The sequence below is a fragment of the Triturus cristatus genome, chromosome 4_1, assembly GCF_964204655.1.
Source record: "Triturus cristatus chromosome 4_1, aTriCri1.1, whole genome shotgun sequence".
Taxonomy (NCBI): domain Eukaryota; kingdom Metazoa; phylum Chordata; class Amphibia; order Caudata; family Salamandridae; genus Triturus; species Triturus cristatus.
The window spans coordinates 1,203,107,038-1,203,133,337 of NC_140585.1; the positions used below are offsets into that span (position 1 = coordinate 1,203,107,038).

Below are 26,300 nucleotides of genomic sequence, written 5' to 3' on the forward strand. Positions count from 1 at the left end.
TACTCCTATTTAGAAACCCTCTGTGGGATTGTTTTTGCAGTAATGCACCTTAGATAGGAACTGGGTCACAGTGCATTGAAGGGTAAGAGGAGAATGTGAAGAAACTGCAGCTGGATTTGCTGAGGGACATATCCCAATCGTAGGTAGTGCAAGATTGAAGAACTATGCAACCTCCCTTGAGACAGGACAGCTGAACAGGACACAGACTGACAAGGTTTATTTATTTATATATTCATTCCTTCATTTTTATACAGTGCGGATATCACCCAAAGGTGCTAGAGGGCTTTACAATAAACATAAGTCGTTACATAAGGTGCAGGATTACAAAGGAGCAGCTTACAATAGGCACTAAATAGCAACCAAATAGTAGCCAAATAGTGATCAAAATGACAAAATAGCAGATCATTACAAAAGGCACAGAGTACAATTGTTCAATGAGATGAGAAGATAAGAAGTAGTCTGCAGAAAAAAGAAAATCCTGCCTGGTAAAGGGCTGTGGAGAGGGATTTTTCACTTTTACGTTGAATCTCTGGACTAGGAAGCTCGTCCTAGGTTAAAGAAGCGAGGCTCTTGCTGATTCACCAGGACATAGGTGGTGCAGGCCCTTACCAGGAAAAACCTGTGGGACTTCCCTCCTGAGGTTGAAGGAGTCTGTAGGAACCATGAGGCAGACAGCTGTGCCCCCTGGAAAGAAAGCCAGCTAATCAGTGGCAACTGGACTTTTGTCTTTGGACCTGACTGGTGGTAGCGAGAAGCTTCCTTCAACTTGAACCCATTAGGTGTCCAAATACAGTTCCATGAAGGTTAAGGTACTTTTGGAGCACCACAAAATATATTATTGAACGTTCCTTAAAATTGGGACTTTAAAAATTATCTCTGGAGGAAATTTTCCTAGTTTCTGCCACTTGAAGCTGAACTTGTGGCCATGAAATTGGAGGAACATTAAAAAGTGGTGGCTGTCAGCGCTGCGTCTAGTTCTAATTTGTTTCCTCTGGGTGCAGTAACGAAAGGTCTCTGTGTGCTGCAATCAAGGCAGTGTGCAGCGGCATGATGCAACAACTCACTATGCACGAGTGAGAGCTAAAAAGAAAATCAGGGGTGTTTGGCACCCTTCAGATTTGTCTCAAATCAACACAAAATGGTTCATTGCGATTTAGTTTGGCTTGCATGTAATTGTCATTTTTGAGGCAGATTTCTAAAGCTATTGTATTGAAGACTAAAATGACCACACTAACACCCCAAAGAAGCCAAGCATAACTAACCAGTGTAGCAGCTTCTATCCACATATACAGAAGAGGCAGGTTTCAGAAGTGTGACACCTTCCGCCAGATACACATATGACCCACAATATGTCCATGATCCATGATCATCACCCTCAGACATGACACGGTTGTCTAGCATATGTCCAAGAGTCCCTTTTTTGCTGAAATATAATTCTCCATATAACTCTTACATTCACAATTTCTTTGACCCAACCCAATATATTTTCAATTGATTTTTTACAATTTGTTTTTCCATTTTGTTTGAAAATTGATCTTTTTTGAGTTCTCAATACAATAGCTGTGTAGCCTTTTTTTCAGTTCAATTACATTTTTTCATTATAGATTTCTCAAAATTGTTATTGGCATGTAACATTAGAATGATTGTTTCTTGATAAACAACTTTGTTTTTTTCTAAGTAAGTTATTTAATTCACATGCACAAGGTGTTCTTTTCATGTGAACAGGCAGTGACCATTTTAATTTTTAAAAAACACTACGTGTTCTAGGTGTGGTCACGTACAGACTCTGATAATGGTGCAACCCGATTTTGGCATTGGTGGTTCCCAGTCACCGTGCTCTTGAAACAGTAATCTTCTCATCCTGAACTAATTCCTTCAGTCAGGTAAATCATGTTCACTCAGATAAACAGTGTTATGATCCCTCATCTGATACATAGGTGACTAGCTTTCCAGCGTCCTTGTTGGCTTTTACAGGCACACTTGATAACTATAGTAATAGTTTTCCATTGCGTGAGAGGTGACGCTTGCCTTATGATCTTGAGGCCACATTTTATGTGTCTCGTGTTGCAGTAAGATTCGGATCCTTTGGATCGATCTATACTAGTAAGCACAAGGCTCTCCCATTCCTTTCGCAAGTTGACCCCTCATTAATATACCGATTCATTCTATAGCTACAGATGGTGCTGATGCTCATATCTGTCAAGCCTGAGGATGACCTTTCAAATCATCTTAGGTTGTAAAGCTGTCAACCAATTTGACAATTGATTACTGAATCTGACCCCCATCCTTTTTTTAATGTTTTTTATTGACCCTATACAGAAATTTATAGACCATTATTTCGAATTCAGTATTAGATTCATTGCACATTTTCATGGTGATAAACAGCTGATTTCCAAAGGCTTATCTTTAAATGCTTAAAGTCAAGCCATTTTATAATTTAATTTGCCATATTAACATGCTAAACTTGATTAACCTGAAATACAACCCCCGCTCTAAGGCCCTATGAATATAACCGTGCACTTCTATGATCTTACCTCGTCCAGAGCATCTCACATAAGGTTTCAATATCAGTAAGAATATTTCTCCCTTAAAGTTGTTTTGTAGAATGATTAACAATAACATCATGTTTCCCTCTCAGTTGAAACTTTCAATTATATGTTCAATTGATGCACCAACACATTCTCCAAAGTATTTCTGAAAATATATAGCGAATTGTTTTGGATAGTATGTTTCCCGTTCATGGTAATATTTCAAGGATCCAATAATAATGCTAAATCAGGGAGCTTCCCAGCACCCTTGTCTCGTTCAGGATGAGGGGAGAGGCCGAGTTTACACGCCTCCGGCTGTCATGCACTTCACAGTCCATGGTTTGTGTAAGACAAGCAGTGACCCTGTCCCAATGCATTGCAAAGAGGTACAAGTGCTCATCATATGAGGAATTTCAGCCTCGGTGGAATTACATCGAGGACAAACAAGGGAAGCCCCATAAATTGGATTATTTCTTCTGGGTGTAAAATAAGCTCTGTTTAATAATGAATTTAAAGTGTGCATTCTGTGATATTTTATGCGGCTATGCAAGTATCTTTTCCATTCTGAATCGTGTAAAGGCCTAGTTAGATCAGATTCCCACTTTGGGCGAAGTTAACTACATGATACATCTGGGTGTTGTGCGAAAGCTCTGTAAATCCATTTGATTAGGCGTTTACCATCGCCCCATAGTGTGTAGTGTCTGAAGGACATCATGTGTGGGCCTGTCAGTTGTTCCTATGTGCCATAATCCCTGTAGTCCATGTTTACTTCTTTGATAAGTAAGGAATCGCCCATTTGGAAAATCATAGCCGTGTATTCATTTCTCGAATTCTTGCAAAAAGCCATCAGAGAACAAAGCTCCAACCATGTCCTTTTCCAGGGCGAAGTTGGGATGGGGTCAGCCAGTTTTGATGCACAGGGAGTCCTATTAATGGGATCGCATGAGCATAAAGAAGGGTATGTTTTGTAAGTGCTCAGGAACGTTTCAGACATACCAAGGCAGTGTATAGTAAAACCAGCATCTTGCCTATAGGTTGTTCTTAAAGTGTAAGTCTGCAGAGTACCATCTGTTGAATTCAGACTTTGTAAGCCTTGCTCGTCTATTGGATTCCCATCCTAATTTGGACTTTGTATTGATATATTTATACCAACAATGGCAATTCACTATATGGTCCATTGCCCTTTTATGTCATACACACTTCCTGTAAATATTTTTATTTGCCCACCGTGCATTCACTTGAGGACTGAGCACAGATTGTGAGGAATTAAGATTGTTCTTCTTTGTTGGCAACAGACGGTTATAGTCTTTTTGTGTTGATAAAATGCTTATCATGAAATGTTATTCATTACATGTTGTTGCCATAATTAATAAAATGGTGACTCTTACCACAATGGACTTTTATTCCTCAGTGTGTGATAGGCCCCTGGATATAGGTGGTGCTAGGGGAGGCCCTGTTGCATAAAACATCAATGGAAAAGCTGCCACTAGCATGCCCTCTCTTTTCCAGGGGATCATCAAGAGGTGAAGCTTAATGGGCTCTGTGTCAGCTGACAGAGTGAGAGGCTGAAGGTCCTGTTTTGAAATGTGATCCACTAAGGATGAAGCTCTTCAAACTGCTGAACAAAGTAAATACAACTTACACCTGCATGCATCCTAAAAGGAAAATACGTGTCTGCCTTTTGGAGCAGTGCCGAGCCACGGCTTTCCAGTTTTTCATTGGAGAATATTTTTGACCTCCAGAAAGGATTGAAAGATAGCTGGTAAACATTTCATTGCGACCAACTACAAACCATTCCTGTGCCTCTCTTCATCGCTGGCGACTACAAAGGGCCCCTAAGTTCAGTATTCAGTAAAGCATAACTGGGAGATACCAACAGCCTCTATATACCCTCTTTCTATTGCTGTCCATCCTCAGAGGGTGCCTGGTTCCCAGTCAAGCACACCCCGTTGACTTGCGTTGGAGTTTGGTGCCTACTGTTTCCAGTGGAAAGCATTTTCATAATGTAATAGGTCTTAGTTCCTCCATTCAGTTCTCATGATTTTGGTCTAATTTTTAATCGTAACTTTGATGTTGTGATCTTACTATTCATGCAGCACATGCAATGTTCTCTGAAAAAATTACATGCTGCTTGTGCCAACCTAACAATTGATACCTATGGATTCTTTACAGAAATCTGTTTTCTTGATATGAATTATATTGTCTATTTGAGCACCATCACATCAAATCCGAGCCTCTCTATCTCAAGTAGGTTTTCTACAAGTACACAGTGTTGGAAGACATGATCAAAAGGTGGCATTGTAGACTGAGGAAAATGAGGGAGAGCAAGAGAGAGAGAGACTAGGAATTTAAGAGGTTTTAAGAGACAAAGATACCATATTAGGGTACAATTGGACACATATAGAAGCGGAAATTTGGTTACAGATCAAGTTAGCACACATTGCATAACAACTTATGTAAATATATTTTGTATTGATCAGGCATTTGGAAATTGATGCTGCTCTCCAAGGTGCACACGAATATTCAAATGGCTAAACCTGAAGTAAACAGATTCTCTCTAAAGTAGGTATTATTCTAGTTAACTACCTGGATAAATCAATGAGATGATCAATGGATTTGGATGCTATAAACATGTTTTGAGTATGAGGAGGAGGGAGAGCAAATGATACCATTCAAGTAAATTCCAGTTCATCATCTGCCGTGAGAGTAGCATTCAGATGTCCCAGTGGTCCATTCTACAAAGGAGAGACTTGCCCAAGAGATGTGGCCTAAGGAGAAAGGAAGTTGCAAAGAACATGTCACCCAATGAAAAGAGGGCTTCCTCAAATAGAAGACTTGTCACTCAAGGAGAGGAGTCTGTTTCAGTGACCCTTCATTTGATATATGTCATATGTGAAATCAGTGACAAATTTAATATGGGAGTTAGAATCCTGCCCTCGTGGCCTCTAATTGGTAGAAAGTGACTTTAAAGGGTGCTAAAAACAGTGGAAGGAAAATCATGCTCTTTAGTCAGCCCCACAAAGGGATGAGGCATTGTACTGAATCACCAATAAAGTCAACCATGATGCCATCTGTCTTTCCAAAGCTATCACAGACTTATTGGTTTGAAAAGTCTTCTTAAAGCTTAGCGATGATATAATCTGACACTCTTGTTGGAAAGTAAGATAATGGGATGTAGATAAATTTGGCATCCCAGCCGGCAGCGTAGCGCGCTCGCGGGTACACAGCCGTCAGCCCGTGCTCCATGGAGTCTGTGACCGGTGACAGGTCGGCCTTCATTGCACTTAATAAGCTGTCAAATCGTCGGTGATCTGCATGTATGTAAAAAGAAACATGTTCAAGTGGAGGTTCAAAACATTATCTTTACACTTCAAGACTTTACATCATAATGCGTTTTGAAGACATTTGTGGATGTAGGGGGAACACCTTTAGCTTATTAGGATTGCATACTTTCTAATACCTTGCCCTGCACTGGGTGTCCAATCTTCCTTAAAGCTTGTGAGAACACACAGGTGCTTACCTATGAAGGAGAACCTGGAGGAAAGCCCAGCAAAAACGTTTGTGAAGTCTTTTAGAAGGCAGCACAGTGCTCTTAACAATATATTGAAGGACTGGAGATTCCACTGTGACAGGAAAGAATGGTTCTTGATCATTGTAGTGTTTCACTTCTATCCTTTGTAGTAATCAGCATCCTTGTCCACCAGCTAAGTAGACATGCGTCCTTCAGTCCCCTGCTGCCGAAGCCATGCTGAAAACCATGGCACAGAGAGACCAACTAGTAGGTTTAGTCAGTAAATATTCACATTTCCAAAATCTTCCCCTCAAGAAGATAGATACCAGAATCAGTCAAGTGTACCTGTTATAATAAGCAGGGCGTAAGGCAGGTCCCTGCAGCCCCTGCAGTACAGGGGGCCCCCAGCCCTTCAGAGGGCCCCAAATATGTTAGAGGGGCCCCCCCTTCAGCTCAATGCCCATTTATATCTGCGGGATATGGGAGACTCTTGTCACGTTCTGCAGAGTGGCCCATCCTTTTGCATTACGCCACTGGTCATAAGCCATAATCACAGCAATTCGCTGGTTAGCTTTAGTGTCTCTGCCTTTCCACTGGAAACCCCTGATCAAATTATGCTCTTGGGGTCAGTGGTAAGGCAGGACTCTGTTCCACTTGTATGGGCTTAGGTCTGCCCTATGCTAGACCACACACTGAGTGATAGACGGCACCAGATCTAATGTTTAGACGTAAACATTCAATTGTCAAGAGCTTCCAGTGGTCGCTGCCTCTGAACAGGGGTGGTTGGCCTGTGGAGGGAGGGTTGAAAAGATGAAAACAATAAAAAAATAAACTTACCTGCTTTGCCTCCGTCGCGTGCCTCCCCTCCGTCTTCTTGTCTCTTTCCCAGCTGCCTGCAGCCTGCACTAAAAGCACCCAGGCTTTCTGGCTCTGCCAGCCAATCACAACGCTGCAGGAGCAGTGTTGTGATTGGTCTGAGCAGCCTGTTTGGCCGCTCAGACAGAGCCTGGGGAGGCTGGACATGCTCTCCACGGGGTTGTGAAACACAGCCCAATGGAGAACATGCCAACTATGTATGACTTTTTGGCCAGCCCTAGAGGGCCAGTCAAAGCGTCATGCTCATGTAGGGAGGGAACTTCTTGTTATTAGCATTTTATTTTTATTTTCCGCTGCTCAACGAGAAGTGGGGCGACGCTCCTCTGCCTAAGCGGAGGAACCTCCACTGAGAGCTTCAAATGCAATCTTTTGCATGACAATTTTTTTACGAGCCTAATGGACGCCTAGGAGATCAACAGTCCAAAAAAACTATGTAACAGCACCATTGCATTGGGAACTGCAGTTCTGGAACTGTCAATTGCTGTCCCTTCATGATGTCTCCAGGATATTCTACTGCTTAAAGGGTAGCAATACTTCAATCAGATCTCACTTCCTGCCTCATGAAATTTCAGACCGTTTTATTGAAATTGTAAAAGAGTCTAGAGATAAGAGTCACAGGACAATGTAAGATTAAAGTTAAGGAACCGAAGACAGTAATCAAAGAGAAGCATTGCTAAATGCATTAGGTTTCGCCTATGTGATTAATAATAAGCTGTTTTTTGCTGTAAGTTGTAGCTTGCTGAATAGTTGTACAATATAAGTTACAGAAAGTCAATTAAAGTGTTATGACTTGCTTATGTACAAAAAGGCAATATATTGTCTCGTTACTAGTGGTATAGTGCGGGCAAATAGCACAATTTTGAAAAATGAAATCAAAGAGGGAAATAATAGAAGTAATTGATGTAATCGCAATATTATGTGTTTAGAGGAGTTCTGACAACTTTTGGGCCTGGTGCCAGTGCACATGCTGCACCATTAAAATCATGACCCTAGTGCCTGCAAGGTAACTACACTTGTAACTGCTTATTTAGTAGTTAAATATAGCAGTGTTTGGTGTTTAAAGGAATTCTAACAGCTTTTGGCCCCAGTGCCTCTGCACCTGCAGCACCATTGAAATCATGGCCTTACTGCCTGCTAAACAACTGCATTTGTGACTGCCTATTTAGTAGTGGAGTTTAGAAATATTCTGTGTTTAGTGGGGTCCCTACAGCTTTTGGCCCCGGTGCCACTGCGCCGTTCTGCACCATTCAAATCAAGCCCCTATTAACTACAAGATAACTGCTATTGTGTCTGCCTGTATAGTAGTAACTTGTAGCAATATTAGGTGTTTAGTGAGGGGCCTACATCTTATGGTCCTGGTGCTACTGCACCTGCAGCTCCATTCAAATCATGACCCTATTGCCTGCTAGATAAATGCACTTGTGACTGTCTTGCTTAGAAGTAAAATGTTCCAATAATCTGGGTTTACTGGGGTCCCTATAGCTTTTGGCCCAAGTGCCACTGCACCTGCTGCACCATTCAAATAAAGTCCCCTTTTAACTGCAAGGTAACTGCAATTGTGAATGCCTGTTTAGTAGTCAAACAAAGCAATATTATGTGTTTAGAGGAGTTCTGACAACTTTTGGGCCCGGTGATACTGCATCATTGAAATCACGATCCTGTTGTCTGCAAGGTAACTGCACATGTGATTGCCTGTTTAGGAATAAAATATAGCAATATTAGGTATTTAGTGGGGTGCCTGGAGCTTTTGGTCCCAGTGCAACTGCACCTGCTGCACTTATGACATCCCGTTAAGTCGTAAAATATAGCAATATTTTGAGTTCAGTGGAGTTATAACAAATTTTGGCTCCGGTGCCACTGCACATGCTGCACTATTTATATCAAGCCCCTTTCAACTGCAAGGTACCTGCAAATGTGACTGTCTGTTTAGTAGTAAAATATAGCAGTATTAGGTGTTTAAAGGGATTCTGACAACTTGTTGGCCCAGTGCCGCTGCACTTGCTGCACCATTCAAATCATGATCCTAGTGCCTGAAAGATAACTGCACTTGTGGTTGCCTGTTTAGGAACAAAATATAGCAATATTAAGTGTTTAGTGGGGGTGCCTGAGGCATTTGGTCCCGGTACCACTGCACCTGCTGCACTATTAAAATCATGACCCTAGTGCTTGCTTCGATAACTGCACTTATGACTGCCTGCTAAGTTGTAAAATATGGCCATTTTTAGGTGTTTCGAGGAATTCTGACAAGTTTTGGGCCAGGTGCCACTGCGCCTGCTGCACCATTCAAATAATGACCATATTGCCTGCAAGATAACTGCACTTGTGACTGTCTTGCTTAGTAGTAAAATGTTCCAATAATCTGGGTTTAGTGGGGTCCCTATAGCTTTTGGCCCAAGTGCCACTGCACCTGCTGCACCATTCAAATAAAGTCCCCTTTTAACTGCAAGGTAACTGCAATTGTGAATGCCTGTTTAGTAGTCAAACAAAGCAATATTATGTGTTTAAAGGAATTCTGACAACTTTTGGGCCTGGTGATACTGCATCATTGAAATCACGATCCTGTTGTCTGCAAGGTAACTGCACATGTGATTGCCTGTTTAGGAATAATATATAGCAATATTAGGTATTTAGTGGGGTGCCTGGAGCTTTTGGTCCCGGCGCAACTGAACCTGCTGCACTTATGACGTCCCGTTTAGTCGTAAAATATAGCAATATTTTGTGTTTAGTGGAGTTATGACAAATGTTGGCCCCGGTGCCACTGCACATGCTGCACTATTTATATCAAGCCCCTTTCAACTGCAAGGTACCTGCAAATGTGACTGTCTGTTTAGTAGTAAAATATAGCAGTATTAGGTGTTTAGAGGGATTCTGACAACGTGTTGGCCCAGTGCCGCTGCACTTGCTGCACCATTCAAATCATGATCGTAGTGCCTGAAAGATAACTGCACTTGTGGTTGCCTGTTTAGGAATAAAATATAGCAATATTTGGTGTTTAGTGGGGTGCCTGGAGATTTTGGTCCTGGTGCCAATACACCTGCTGCACTATTGAAATCACGACCCTAGTGCCTGAAGGGTAACAACACTTGTGACTGCCTGTTTGTTTAGTTGTAAAATATAGCAATAATCGGTGTTTAGTGGGGTGCCTGGAGCTTTTGGTCCCGGTGCTAATATGCCTGCTGCACTATTGAAATAATGACCCCAGTGCTTGCTAGATAACTGCAATTGTGACTCCCTGTCTAGATGTAAAATAATGCAATTTTAGGTGTTTAGTATAGTTATGACAACTTTTGATTTGATTTGATTTGATTTTCAGTCTTATATAGCGTTTGAATCACCCCCTGAAGGGTATCTCAGCGCTCGGAAGATGCAGCAGAACTAATGGCAGTGGGCTAATCTGGAAACAGAGCTGTTTTCAAGGCTTTCCTAAATTTCCGATGGTCCGGACATTGCCTTAAGGCGAGGGGGAGTTGATTCCATATGAGTGGGGCTTGGTAAGAGAAAGAGTTGCCTCCAGTTTGTGTCTTTTTTATTCTGGGGATCTTGAGTAGGGATTTGGAGCTTGATCGCAGAGCCCGATGGGGGGCGTAGTGGTGGAGCCTCTCCGCCAGGTAGGAGGGCCCATTTCCCCATAGTGCTCTGTGAGTTAGGCAACAGATCTTGAACTTCACACGCTGTCGTATGGGCAACCAATGTAGTTGGTGAAGGAGGGGGAGAGAGGCTGACCTGTGAGGGGAATTTAAGACTAAGGGATCGGCAGTATTTTGTATCATCTGGAGGCGGTTTAATGAGGACTCGTTGGCTGCGATCAGTAGGGCATTGCAATAGTCTAGCTTACTCAGTACTAGGGTCTGTGTCAAGGTCTTTCTGATGGAGTCGGGAAGATAGGGGAAAACTCTTCTCAGTAGGCCCAATATGTGGAAGCATGAGCCCACAGTGTGTGTTACATGTTTTTTCATGGTGAGGGTCTGTTTGAGGTGCACTCCCAGGTTCTTAGCTGTGGTAGCGGGGGTTGGAGCTTTTCCCAGTTCCAGAGGCCACCAGTGGGGTGTCCACAGAAGTGGGGCATCTCCGAAGAGCAAGACCTCTGTTTTCCCGGCATTCAGCTGGAGGTAATTGTTTTCCATCCATTGGGATATTGCCAGCATGCCGGAAGAGAAGGTGGATTGGGCTGTCTGAGAAACTTTGCTGAAGGAGAAGGTGAGTTGGGTGTCGTCCGCGAAAGATATTGGGACGAACCCATAGTCCCTTAATATAGCTGCCAAGGGGGCTATGTAGATGTTGAACACAGTTGGGCTTAAGCATGATCCCTGGGGTATGCCCTTGGTTAGTTCTTGTGATTTGGACCGGAATGGGCCAAGGTTAATAGTCTGGGAGTGGTTAGAGAGGAAGCTGATCATCCATTTCAGGGCCACTACCCCAATCCCTGCCTCCCTCATTCTCATGAGCAAAGTCTGGTGGTTGAACGTATCGAAAGCGGCGGAGAGGTCTAATAACACAAGAAGGGTGGGTTGGCTCTGATCTAGGGCAAGCCTGATGTTATCGGTAACGGCCACTAGGGCCGATTATGTCCTATATTTGGGTCATAAGCCCGATTGGACCGGGTCCAGGTAGCCAGCTGCTTCGATATGGTCGGATAGATGTTTGTTGAAGTGTTTTTCCAGGACATTGCTCAAATAAGGTAGGAGGGAAATAGGGCCGAGATTCGAGAGATTCTCTGTGGGCATTTTGGTGTTTTTCAGTATAGGGATGATCTGGGTCGCCTTCCATGAGGGGGGTAAGTGTCCTTCCTCAAGAGATTAGTTTAGTATGAAACAAATGGGGTCAGATAGTAGTTTTGCAAGAGATGCAGAGATCTTGGCAGGTAGGATGTCAAGCGGGGATCCGGATTTTATTTTGCACATTATTATTTCAGTTTCCTTTTTTGTGAAGCCCCAGTGCCACTGCACCTGCGGCACCATTTAAATCAAGCCCCTTTCAATTGCAAGGTAACTACAATTATGACTGCCTGTATAGTAGTAAGATATAGCTATATTAGGTGTTTAGTGGGGTCTCTGGTGCCACTGCACCTGATGCTCCATTCAACCCATGACCCTATTGCCTACTACATAAATGCACTTGTGACTGCCTTGCTTAGTAGTAAAATGTTCCAATCATCTGGGTTTAGTGGGGTCCCTAGAGCTTTTGGCCCAAGTGCCACTACACCAGCTGCACCATTCAAATAAAGTCTCTTTTAACTGCAAGGTAACTGCAATTGTGAATGCATGTTTAGTAGTCAAATAAAGCAATATTATGTGTTTAGAGGAGTTTTGACAACTTTTGGGACTGGTGCTACTGCACCTACTGCGCCATTCAAATCACAACCCTGTTATCTGCAAGGTAATTTCACTTGTGACTGCCTGTTTAGGAATAACATATAGTAATATTAGGTGTTTAGTGGAGTGCCTGGAGCTTTTGGTCCCGGTGCCACTGCACCTGCTGCACAATTGAAATCATAACCCTGTTTTCTGCAGTGTAACTGCATTTGTGACTGCCTGTTTAGTTTTAAAATGTACCAATAATCTAGATGTAGTGGGGTGACTAGAGCTTTTGGCCTCGGTGTCACTGTACCTTGTGCACCATTCAAATCAAATCCCTTTTAATTGTAAGGTGACTGCCTGTTTACTAATCAAATATAGCAATATTATGTGTTTAGAGGAGTTCTGACAAATTTTGGGCCAATTGCTACTGCACTTGTGGCTGCCTGTTTAGTAGTCATATATAGCAAAGCTGTTGTAAATTAACTTAATTTTTAACATGCAATGTTTATTACAACATTCAGAATTTGATCATAATGACCAAATAAATTAAGTTGAGAAAATAAATCTGATAATACCTACAAAGTGCAGAGAAAGGTAGTAAGGTATGAATCGGAAATGCCACAAACTTTCTAAGGCTAAAGCATCTCTTTACACAACTAAGTAATAAAAAGCAAGCATTCCAGCATACAGTTAGAAGCTGTTTCCTTTTCGTGGTAAGAGATCTGGGGCCTCATGTAGGTAGCATACCAGTTACCACTTCTTAAATACCGAATGTTACCGAATCGGTATTTAAGAAGTGGTAACTCGTATGTAGGTAATGAGTCGGTAATTTTTACCGATTCGTTACAATTCGGTAATTACCGAATCGGTATTTACCGATTCGGTAATGAGGCATACCTTCCCATTGAGGGGAAGGTATGCCTCATTACCGAATCGGTAAATACCGATTCGGTAATGGTGGAGAACATGCAAGGGTGGCAGGGTGTCACATTGACACCCTGTTGCACCCCTGATTCGGCCATGTGTGCACATGTGGCACACATACATGCCCTAAGGGCATGTATGTCTGCCACATTGCACACTGCTAAGCGCTGAAAAATGCTGATACACATACATTAATTATTTACCACCAACTATTAGTTGGTGGTAAATACCGACTCCTAAACACACCCACACACTCCCCCTACATCTCATTTTTGGATTCGGAATTTACCGAATCGGTATAATTACCGAATCGGAAAAATTACCGATTCGGTAACATTACCGATTCGGTAATTTTCCCGATTCGGTAATTTTACCGATTCGGTGAATTCCGAATCCAAAAATTGTCCCCCTACATACCAATAGCCAAAATACCGGTCGGTAACGGTATAATTACCGAAAATCGGCCGTTACCGACCGGTATTTGGCGACCTACATGAGGCCCCTGATCTTGAAAGTGAATGGGTATTAAACAGTGTGAACAACTTTAGGAGAAGTAACGTAAATGCATGCAGCCTGAGGAAGTTAACGAAATAAATTCCACACAAAAGCGAATGAACACAATAATTTGGCAACGGGAACTGATAAGAGCCCCCTTTTAAGATATATTAAATACAAGAGATTTCACAAGCACAGCACAAGCGATGTGCCGGCGAAACCTAAAAAGGACACACTGAGAGTAGAGGAGTGGGGGCGAAGCTGGAAGAGAAATATAAGGAAATGACAGGGGTGTTGAAAAAGAAAAGAGAAAGAGTGACAAGACAGTGTGGCGTTGACAAATGACAGCCATAAAAGAACAGGAAGCTGAGAGAAAAGCTTGTCAGGAGAAGATGGATGAATGCATTCGAAAAAACAGCATCATGAACACTCATTGACACTTATGCGCCACAGCCTGGAATGTTCTCAGGCTTCTTCAAATGGCAGAATACACATTACAGAAAAGAGCAGAGAACTCACAGTTTTTTAAGGAGGTCTCTCCATAGCTCTCCTTCACCTCGGATGGGAGCTGGTTCCAAATCCCGTCCAGGCTCGCCTTGAGTGCTCCTCTGAATGTTAAATTCGTTTGGAAAGCCCCGGGCTCGATGATGGAAACTTTCACTCCAAAAGAAGACAGGTCTTGTCTGCAAAAAGGCAATCAGTACCCAGGTTATCCATCCTTCTCTTTGAGATCCCATGACTGATTTAGTGTTGTTCAGTAGAGAAACCTCAACCCATGTCGACATTAAACCTCTTGTCGAGTGGCAAATGTTCCACAGAGTACCACCAAAGTGATCTGGAGCTTCATAAATATACCATTGTAGTATCTATACACGTCAGCAAGCTGATTTTCTAAAACATATTGACATCACCCCATATTTCTTTAGAAAATCAAGTTTAGCAGTGCCTAAATCTCACTGTGTAAATGTCCTCCAATTCTTAATCAGTTGTTAAACAAAATTAATTAAGTGACGTTTAAAAAAAAAAACATCACCGCTTCTGCTGACTGCCACAGGCATCTCAGTCCACTAATTTAGGAAACCATTTAATGGAGTTCGTGGGTCCCCAGGTCTCATAGAAGTCTCAATTACATTCCTCTATTGGTAAAAATAACTCTCTTGGTACAAACTGAATTGCATGGAAGCAGGAAGCTGAGTTTTATCAATCTTGGACCCTGTCAGGAAAAAATTTGGTTGGGCTAAAACATTTGCAGCTGAGAAAGGCTGGTGTGTAATGCAGCAACACTACTGTAGTGCGTTTTGGGGCATATCTCAAATTATAACAACCATTTATCCTATTCCAGGAGAATAGGTGCAGCTTTTAAAGACAAAATGTATGCCACAATAAATGTAGGTCATTGACTTTATGTATTTATATAGCGCATTTCTGCTACAAGTATGGACTCAATACACGGTCATCCCATCCTCAGAAGGCAAGTAAGTGCATGGAGGTGTGAATGGAATGAGTTGATTGATGTGGCTTGATTGATGTGACTATGTATAGACTGAAATCAAGTACTCACAAGGCCCTTATGCTCGCTCTCCAAAAATCCCTCAGGATTCCACAAGAAGGGGCCCAGTGTAGGAAAGCCTACCGAAAGGCAATTAAGGCCAGGAAAAACATCTTAAAAGTGAAGACCTGGGAGGATCTGGAGGTTGCGAGCCGTAAGAAAGATCTCAGGGCCTTCTGGAAAATTGTGAAGCAGCCCTTTCCAAAGAAGGCATATGAACCTTATTTTGAAATTGATATACCAGAGCAGGAGTGGGCATCATTTTTTGGAAAGGTCTATTCGGCTGGACCCGGAGAGGAAGGGTCAGGCAAATCTAGGACTAATCCCAGCATAGACGCAAGGCATAACTTTCAGCCCAAATTCCTCTTGAGCTTGAAGAAGTGCTGTAGGTTGATGGAACAAGCCCAAGCAGCACAGCCCCTAGTCCCGATTGGGTCCCCTTGGACCTTTTTAAGAGCCAATTCGAACTCTGAGCCCCACTGGTCACTAATGTCCTTCAGCCGGCTAGCTGCTCTAGCAAGTTACCCACTTGGTCGTAATCAATCATCGTCCCCAGCTTTAAAAAAGGGACTGAGGGGACGTGATTTGCCACAGTGCGATCTCTCTTTTGGACTTAATGGTGAAGATTCTGGGATGTGTTCTCCTTTCACATGTTCTTCCTTTCTCCTTTCCCATCAGTTAGGATTGGAACCTGGGCCAAGGACACTAGAATCCTTTCTGATATTCAGTATGGGTTCAGGAGGAGGCTTGGGACCGGGGATCAGTGTCTTAACCTCTCCCTACTGTTGGGCAAGTATACCATTGCGAAGCAGGGCTCTTTAATTTGGGGGTTTATGAACATGTCCAGCACCTTTGACTACTGTGTTTACCACAGTAAATTATAGAGCATAATGGAAGTTCGCGGCGTGGACAGGACCATAATTGACCTCATGTTCTGCTTGGGTTTTCGGATCAGATAGAACCCGCTCATCAGAGCCTCTCTAACCCAGCCAGAACGTTACCCTCTCCCTAGGGCCTATTCACAACAAGTAACCACCGATATATATATATATACCACCTAAGGACAGGGAATTCCTAATATATATATATATATATATATATATATATATATATCCATATATATATATCTAGACCTCTTATAATTGTCAAGAATTCCTGTCATACAAGGGAAACACGCCCTTATGTAAACAGGAGAGCTGTTACATAACTCAAGGGAAACACGCCCTTATGTAAACAGGAGAGCTGTTACATAACTCAAGGGAAACACGCCCTTATGTAAACAGGAGAGCTGTTACATAACTCAAGGAAAACACGCCCTATAAAGGGAGGAACCGGGAGGTACAAGGCTGTCGGATATTGTGTTTACACCGACGTACCTGCTTCGTGAAGAGCAGTGTTCCGGAGTGGTGCTCCAGTAAGGCAAGAACGGAGGTAGGTCGAGTCGTTACTCCCTGGGCCGTGTCTTGCCCCATCGTCACCTGTGAAGGACCCGGAAGCTCTACCGGTCAACCATTGAGCTTCGCTTTTTGACTCGGCTGAGTCCAAGCGCAGTGGCGCTTTTGCTGGTTGGAGTCGTAACTCCCAGCCCGACCAGAGACACAGGGACTGCCAGCTGTAACGCACACCAGGAGGTGTTTGCCGCGTTACAGACTCGGAAGTCCACAGGATCGATCGAGCGGCTGCTCTCGGTTCAGTCTTCTTGCTTGTGATTGGGGTATCGGTGACGCATCACCAGGAGGTGACTCCGCGTCCCGGTGCAGTCTGAGGAAGAGGTTGAGCGGCTGCTCCCTTCAGGTAGAGACCCCGGCTGGGTGTTTCCCTGACTCCTCGATTCTCCCCAACACTCTTCGTGACCCTCACAGCCTACCGATTGGCATTGTCGGCCATTTCATTTCTGCCCTCTGTTGGCATACGCCGAGATCGGCGTATATGCAGAGGACGGTTAGGACCATCCGTGCTGTGGGCTGGTAACGTACTTAGCCTGGAGGATTCCAGTGACTATAACTTTTGTTTGTTCTTTGTATTTTATTTGCCTTCATTAAAAGAACTAACCCTTCACAAGTGGTTGCGTCCTCATTGTCGTGTCTGTTAAACGATCCTGAGACGTTCAGGGCGTTACAAAATATCCGACCTTAATAACACTAACTGTCTCCCGGTCGATAACAGACATGGCAACACTTGATGATGTGCTGGCTGCTTTAGCGGCCATGCAAGTTGAAGTGGCTGCCTCTAGGCAAGAAACAGCCGATGTAAAAGCCAGACTGGATGCTATCCAATTGGACCCGCTCACGCCCAGCACCTCCCTCACGAACCAGACCCCTGCGGTAGTAGTGGAAATGCCGGTAGCCATCCCCTTGGCAACACCAGAGAGGTACAGTGGGGATCCTAACACAGTGCAGGTATTCCTCACACAAGTGGCGCTACATTTATCGTGCAAACCAAAGGCGTTCCCCACGAGTCAGGCTCGTGTGGCTTTCCTTATATCCTATTTGGCTGGAAACGCGGCACAATGGGCCGTACCTCTGGTGAGCAGGGACGACCCCCTCTTATGTGATTGGGGTGCTTTTCGCGAGGAATTCCTGAAGGTATTCGACAGAAGGGCTGACTCGTACACGGCGGACCGTGAAATGCTTGAGTTGAGACAGGGATCCAACGACCTGGTGCAGTATCTCAACGCGTTCCGAAGGCTGGTTGCGGAAACCAAGTGGCCTGTTGCTAAACAGACGGCGCTCTTCCATCAAGGGCTGTGCGATGAGCTCAAGGACGCCGTGGCTCATATTGACCCTCAACCCAAGACATGTGAGGGCCTTATCAACCTGGTATTACGGCTGGAACATAGGCTAAGTGAAAGAAAGGGGGATCATGGGAGAAAAGGAAAATCCCTTCCATCCTATGTGACGGTGGGAAGTCCTGAAACTTCCACCGCATCCAAGGGAGAACCCATGGACATCAGCGCAATACGAGCGAGCCTCACAGCCACGGAGAAAGAGTCACGCCGTAAACAAGGATTGTGCCTATATTGTGGCAAAAAAGGCCACTACGTACGTGAATGCCCTGCCAAACCGAAGACGTCACGTTATCGGGCCAACCGGTCGGTAACAGCCGTGGTGGACATACCGGCGGAAAACTAGAGGACTCCAAGACCAGAGAAGGGGCATCTCGGAGTCACTCATCCATCCCTTCACTTTCCAACTCGGTCACTAAGGGACAACGACACCTGTTTATCACGGTGCACGTGGGAGTGCATGACCAGTGGATACCCGTTGTGGCCATGGTGGATTCAGGGGCCACTGGCATGTTTATGGACCACAACGAGGCATGCAGGCTAGGGCTAGTGCTTCTTCCCAAAGCAGTACCCGAAGACGTCTATGCGGTAGACGGAAGGCGATTGGTGACGGGGCCCATCGGACAGCACACGGGGGTCCTTCCGATGAGATATGGGAGGAACCATTTGGAACAAATCGATTTTAACATCATCCGAGCGCCCCAATATGGCGTCATATTGGGATTGCCGTGGCTACAGAAACACAACCCCTTTGTGGATTGGCCAACACATCGCATCGAAATGACGTCACCGTATTGCATCCTGCATTGTGGAATAAGAACGGAATCCCTTGACGCAGATGAGAGCGGGAGTCAGACGGTGGCTACAGCGGCAGAAAAAGATGTGGCTCTCCCCCAGGCTTATCACAGTTTTGAGGATGTATTTGATGAGGTGAAGGCGGAAGTGCTACCACCACATAGACAGTTTGACTGCCAGATCGACCTGGTGCCAGGGGCCAGCGTTCCCAGCGGCAGGCTGTATGCCCTGACGGAGCCTGAAAACGTGCATCTCCGGGGGTACCTGGATAAACTCCTCAAGCTAAGATTCATCCGCCCGTCCAAGTCTCCGGCCGCCTCGCCACTCTTCTTCATCCCGAAGGCTAATGGGGAGCTGAGAGCCTGTGTGGACTTTAGGGCATTGAATGCGATAACCATAAAAAATCGGTACCCCTTGCCTCTCATCAGTGTACTTCTGGAACAGGTCAAGAAAGCTCGTATCTACACCAAGTTGGATTTGAAAGGGGCATACCATCTGGTGCGCATGAGGGACGGAGACGAGTGGAAGACCGCCTTTAAGACCAGGTTCGGCCTTTTTGAGTACCTCGTCATGCCGTTCGGTCTGTGCAACGCCCCGGCAGCCTTTCAGTACTTTTTGAATGAGGTATTCAGAGAGGAGTTGGATATCTACGTGGTCGTATATATCGACGACATCCTCATCTATTCGTCCAGTGTGGAGGAGCACGTACACCACGTCAAAGCTGTGCTCCAAAAGCTGAGGGAAAACATGCTGTTTTGTAAACTCAGCAAGTGTGACTTCCACGTCACATCCGTGGAATTCCTCGGAGTGATGCTGAGTCCAGAGGGACAGGAGATGGCAGAACGAAAGATCAAGGCGGTGAAAGAATGGCCGGTGCCCCAAAGCGTGAAGGACGTCCAAAGTTTCATTGGCTTCGCCAACTTTTACAGACGGTTTATAGATGGATTTTCAGGAGTGGTGGCCCCAATCACACAGCTACTGAGGAAGTCCAAGGAGTTTGTCTGGTCCCCTGAAGCGAACAAAGCCTTTGAGGCCCTGAAAAGCGCCTTTGGTAAGGCGCCGGTGTTGGCTCACCCCGATCCGGATCTCCCCTACGTGGTGGAAGCGGACGCGTCGGATGTGGCGCTGGGGGCTATCTTGTCCCAACGCAACCACGACACAGGGGTGCTTCATCCCGTTGCGTACATGTCCCGCAAACTCAACGACGCCGAACGCAACTACCATATTGCGGAGAAGGAGCTTCTCGCAATCAAGGACGCCTTCACCGAATGGAGGCATTGGTTGATGGGGGCAAGACATGTGGTATCGGTGTACACGGACCATCGGAACCTACAGTTCATGACGGCCACTAGACACCTTTCTCCCAGGCAGCTGCGGTGGATGATCTTCTTTGCGGGGTTCAACTTCCGCATCACATATCGGCCGGGGACGGAAAACCGGAAGGCGGACGCCCTGTCCCGTCAATCTGCAGTTAAGGAACCATTGCCTGCAACCGAGCGTTCCATCATTTCCCCGAGGATGGTATTGGGGGTTATCCAACCGGATACTTTCCTGAGGGGAATAAAGAGAGGGATCAGGTCATTCGCATGGCGGAGGTGGCTCCTCAGTCACAGAGAATGGCAGCTGAAGGACGGGATACCCCTGAAGGGCAGGTGCCTATTGATACCCACGCCTAGGCTAAGGAAACAAGCATTCATCTGGTGCCATGACTCTCCATGCGCAGGTCATTTGGGCTTTGAAAAAACGGTGGCTAGCATGGGACGGCATTTCTGGTGGCCAACCATGAGAGTGGATGTCAGGAGGTGGGGACAGGAGTGTCCTACGTGTGCTACCATGAAGGCCGACCATGGCCGAACCCAAGGGCTCTTACATCCACTTCCGACCCCGGATAGACCATGGGATAGCATATCACTGGACTTCGTGGTGGGCCTACCGGTAGACCAGGGGATGACGGCAATACTGGTGGTGGTGGATTACTTGACGAAAATGGGGCACTTCATCCCCTGCAAGAGAGTCCCTACGGCCGGGGAATTGGCGTCACTACTCCTAAAGAATGTGGTACGACTGCATGGATTACCTGGGGTGATCGTGTCGGACCGGGGGTCGCAGTTTACTGCGCAATTCTGGAAGACTTGGTGCACTGCGCTGCATGTTAAGACCGCCCTGTCCACCAGCTACCACCCTCAAACGGACTGCCAAACCGAGCGCCTGAACCAAACGCTCAAACAGTATCTGCGATGTTTTGTGGACCAGGGCAGGGAAGAATGGGTCGACTTGCTATGGGTTGCAGAGATAGCCTATAACAACGCCACTCACAGCTCCACACAGTCATCTCCGTTCTATAGCAACTATGGCCAACATCCCAGGTTCTTGCCATTTCTACATCCGTTCAGAGAGGACAGGATTCCCGCCACAGCGGACAGGGTGGCACACATAAAAGACACGTTGATGCGCTCAAGGGCTGTCCTAATAGAGGCCAAGAGAAGATACAAGGCTGCGGCAGATAGGAAGAGAAGGCCCGGGCCACTGTACCGCACTGGAGACTACGTCTGGATATCCACAAGAAACATGAGGTTTCGAAAGAACAGTGTGTTCCATCCCAAGTACATGGGCCCCTATCGAATTACCAAGTGTATGGGTCCCGTGAACGTGAAGGTGTGCTTGCCGCAGTCATTGCGGATACACCCTGTCTTTCATGTATCATTGCTCAAACCAGCACCCTCCAAGCCGTCTGGGACACCTAGGCCGGTATGCGTGGAGTCGGAGGTGGAGTATGAAGTGTCGGGCATACGGGCGTCCAAATGGCGCAGGGGGAAGCTGTGGTACCTGGTTGCGTGGAAAGGCTATGGCCCGGAGGAGCATTCATGGGAACCGGCTGAAGGGGTTCATGCTCCGCGCTTGGTCTCCTTGTTCCATCGGCGTTTTCCTGCCAGCGCTGGACCCGTGGGGAGCCGCTGAGAGGGAGGATGTACTGTCAAGAATTCCTGTCATACAAGGGAAACACGCCCTTATGTAAACAGGAGAGCTGTTACATAACTCAAGGGAAACACGCCCTTATGTAAACAGGAGAGCTGTTACATAACTCAAGGGAAACACGCCCTTATGTAAACAGGAGAGCTGTTACATAACTCAAGGAAAACACGCCCTATAAAGGGAGGAACCGGGAGGTACAAGGCTGTCGGATATTGTGTTTACACCGACGTACCTGCTTCGTGAAGAGCAGTGTTCCGGAGTGGTGCTCCAGTAAGGCAAGAACGGAGGTAGGTCGAGTCGTTACTCCCTGGGCCGTGTCTTGCCCCATCGTCACCTGTGAAGGACCCGGAAGCTCTACCGGTCAACCATTGAGCTTCGCTTTTTGACTCGGCTGAGTCCAAGCGCAGTGGCGCTTTTGCTGGTTGGAGTCGTAACTCCCAGCCCGACCAGAGACACAGGGACTGCCAGCTGTAACGCACACCAGGAGGTGTTTGCCGCGTTACAGACTCGGAAGTCCACAGGATCGATCGAGCAGCTGCTCTCGGTTCAGTCTTCTTGCTTGTGATTGGGGTATCGGTGACGCATCACCAGGAGGTGACTCCGCGTCCCGGTGCAGTCTGAGGAAGAGGTTGAGCGGCTGCTCCCTTCAGGTAGAGACCCCGGCTGGGTGTTTCCCTGACTCCTCGATTCTCCCCAACACTCTTCGTGACCCTCACAGCCTACCGATTGGCATTGTCGGCCATTTCATTTCTGCCCTCTGTTGGCATACGCCGAGATCGGCGTATATGCAGAGGACGGTTAGGACCATCCGTGCTGTGGGCTGGTAACGTACTTAGCCTGGAGGATTCCAGTGACTATAACTTTTGTTTGTTCTTTGTATTTTATTTGCCTTCATTAAAAGAACTAACCCTTCACAAGTGGTTGCGTCCTCATTGTCGTGTCTGTTAAATGATCCTGAGACGTTCAGGGCGTTACAATAATATAAGTGGCGGCCTCGCGATCCCAGACGGACCCAGGACTTCCTACCCAGACGGCAGCCTCAGCCTCGCGGTCCCAGACGGACCCAGGACTTCCTACCCAGACGGCAGCCTCAGCCTCGCGGTCCCAGACGGACCCAGGACTTCCTACCCAGACGGCAGCCTCAGCCTCGCGGTCCCAGACGGACCCAGGACTTCCTACCCAGACGGCAGCCTCAGCCTCACGGTCCCAGACGGACCCAGGACTTCCTACCCAGACGGCAGCCTCAGCCTCGCGGTCCCAGACGGACCCAGGACTTCCTACCCAGACAGCAGCCTCAGCCTCGCGGTCCCAGACGGACCCAGGACTTCCTACCCAGACGGCAGCCTCAGCCTCGCGGTCCCAGACGGACCCAGGACTTCCTACCCAGACGGCAGCCTCAGTCTCGCGGTCCCAGACGGACCCAGGACTTCCTACCCAGACGGCAGCCTCAGCCTCGCGGTCCCAGACGGACCCAGGACTTCCTACCCAGACGGCAGCCTCAGCACAAGTTCATCCTATGATTACCATAACATACAGCAGGGGAATCAGTTTTACTATTTACCAGATCACACAAGAACTGCCAGTTTGAGCACAACCTGTTCTCTGGTTCGAGGGGTTCCTCTCTCCCTTATTCAGCTACCACTTACCTGATCAGGGTTAACATCTGTTCATGTCAAGTCACAGCTGACTAGAAGAATAGGCTACCCTCTTGTACAAGAACACGCAGCACATGTTGATTCACTACAAACTGGATACTTTATTATTTATTATATACGCAATCACACAACATTACTGTGTAACACATAACCTGCAAAGAAAAGTGAAAGATTAGGTTGTACACTCTAATAAGAAAGGGGTCGACATCACCTTAGTCGTGTGTAGCCTGCACTCAATGGTCATCTAGGTTCCCTTCTCGTCTGTGCCTCGGCTCGTCTGGAGATCACACCTCCGTAGCTCCCTTCTCCGAGTCACTGGGACCTCTTCCTCATCGGCTACTCTCTCCTCTCTGGCAATTCTGCTAGAAGAGTATCTGTCTCTCGGTTTTTCTCCGCCTTCAAGTTTGTCATCTGTCTTCCCTGGAATAAGTAGTAGCTTTACTGCTAACGGCTAGATGCCGCCTACGGACTGAAGTAAGTGCCTCGTAACTGCCTCAGACTTTTACTAATATAGAGGTGCATTTCCTCATGGAAAATTCCGGCCCGTAACCTGCCGCCCACCAAATTCTTGTACCTCCCCGTGCCAAGGACACTTTCCCAGCCGGCCGGCCTGATGTAGCGTCTTCGGCATGAAGAAAAATACAATCCTTCGATAAGGGCCGGTCTGAACCGGTTCTCTCCAAGCGAATAACACCTCATAACTAAAACATCCCCTTTAACCTAGAAGCATCTCAAGCTGCCGGAGCAGAAAGAAAGATGGAGTCTCTCCCGTTTGAGGCCTACCAGGCCTGAATTCAGCACGGCTCCATGAAATACCCTCACTACAGGGCAGGTTATCCCTAATACTAACGAATCTATCCCCTAGGATATGTGTGCAAGCCCTAATCTATGGGGAAGAACACAGGATCATGTCGAAGTGCCTAGTAAATAGACTTCATTCACTACTCTAACCCTTAGGCTTGAATGGTAAAGAGACTGAAGTCACCCTAATCACCCATCAACACAATAGGGCCGGGAAAATCGAGCAGTACATTTCACCCTTGACTTCAGTCTATTATACATTCATTAAACAGAACTAACATCTGTGGAAGAATAATATGAAACAAAGCTAACTGATCTATGTCTAGTACCAAATGTGCAAAATTGAAGTAATGAAGGAATACACTGAATAAAGCAACAAATAGAAATCAAAACAGCGATGGTAATTAGAATACCTCCTAATATTCGACGTAACAGATACAAGTCAGGTAACCAATTAAAGAGCCAGTCAAACCAGCCCTGGTCAATGTGTTTTCTAACTTCCTCCGTCAAGTCATGTAGCCTGTCAATGTGAGCGCGAATAGATTGTGTATGATCAGACAAGTTAAAACAACAAAGACCCTCAAAATCGGAACAGTCGTGTCCATGTTTAAGCAAAAGATAATCAATGGCCGCTCGATTTTGCAAGATGGCTCTCCGTTCACCCTGGGCGTCTAACAGCATGTCAGACAGGACTGTAGAAGTATGATTAATGGATTTTACCATCCAGCAGGCCATTTTCTCAATAGATTTAGCATTATAAACCGCCAAAGCAGGAACACCAATAATTGAAATAGCCAAGCTAAGGTATTCAGACTTGGAATATAAATGCAAAGATGAGTCACAATCCTCCTGTAACATCACTGTATCTCGAATCACACGAGAATTGGCATTCGGATGTGACGAGAACATCAGTAAGCTGAGTCTCGTAATGGCACAGGGGCCACCAGAAATATTTGCGGCGACATATGGCCAGGAAGTATTACCACATGAGAAAAGCCATCCGGCAGGTAGCAACATCGTGCGATAATGACTAGGGGTAACTACCAAACTCTTGCAAGTCATATTGTTCTGGACCGAAGCACATGTTTTCGGTGTCCTTTGAAAGCACAAAGTTCGCTCATGAAGGGTGAAGGAAGTAGCACCTTTCAGTTTCAGACGCAGACATTCAGAAATTGCACTAGGATTACACGTAAGAAAAAACACATATCTCCTTGTGTGATATTATAGGTAACTATTTGGGACTGGACGGGGGGTATCTGGTCTGGTAGTTCAGTACATAAGGGGCAATACGCATGGGTGGCAAAATCGCCCAGAAGAACATTGGGGCGAGCCTTTGAAATGTTGAAAATATTAGTTAAGGTTTCCAGCGAAGCAGGGACAGCAACCAGACAGGTCGCTAAGATGTCGTGTACAGATCTCATCGGCGTCAAACAAAAGTGAGGGGCATCGGTCACCCTTTTCGCCAGTAGGGTCCAAAAGTTCGATGACGAATCCCACGCAGCTAGGGAACGCGACACTCGGGTGCGTAGCTCATCCGGGGTTGACGGGATTCCTCCTCTCTCGTCGAACCAACCCGAAAATAGTCCGGCGACGACACATCCTGCAGCAACAATCCAAAGAATGATCTGAAAGAGAATCAAATACAGGCATTAATCATTCTCGTAAGTAACATTTGTCAGCCGGGACCGCTTCCCAGCTATCTTTCCCTGGTCTCATAACTAAAATGGTGTTATCATGACCGGTGGCGATAACCTCTGCCTGTTCAGGGGGAGTCTTAGGTGACTGCACCCAAACCCTGGCCCCAGGGTTATCTGTGGAGCCAAAACCTTTCTGGCCTCGTACAGTTAGCAAAGTTGGGGCAGTGCCTTTTACCATCCCACCACTGAAGACAGGCATTATGAGTAATTGAGCCACTCGGTCAGTTCGATGGATCAGCAAGTCAGCCTCACTGCTATTCAGCAGGAGCACCTTAATCTCTCCCTGATAATCACTGTCAATGACCCCTCCAAGTACCTGAATGCCTTTTACAGCCAGTCCCGATCTAGGGGCGATTAATCCAAAATTCCCGGGTGGTATATGAACACCAACACCAGTCGCGATGATGACCCGAT

The 26,300-nt window shown here is 46.1% G+C and overlaps 1 protein-coding gene across 2 annotated transcripts in view; it reads right to left on the bottom strand.

Moving 5' to 3' along the window:
* Positions 1 to 205: 205 nt before the first annotated feature.
* Positions 206 to 26,300, bottom strand: part of LOC146856391 (retinol dehydrogenase 7-like) — an 84,784-nt gene continuing 58,689 nt past the window's right edge. The window contains exons 4-5 of one of the 2 annotated variants that reach the window (XM_085654518.1): positions 14,151 to 14,314; positions 206 to 5,839 (exon numbers count right to left, since the gene is read on the bottom strand). In XM_085654518.1, coding sequence (XP_085510644.1) covers positions 5,646 to 5,839; positions 14,151 to 14,314 — 358 coding nt within the window. In that variant the 3' untranslated portion in view covers positions 206 to 5,645. The remainder of the gene's footprint in view (positions 5,840 to 14,150; positions 14,315 to 26,300) is intronic. The other variant, XM_085654517.1, reaches the window with a different exon arrangement.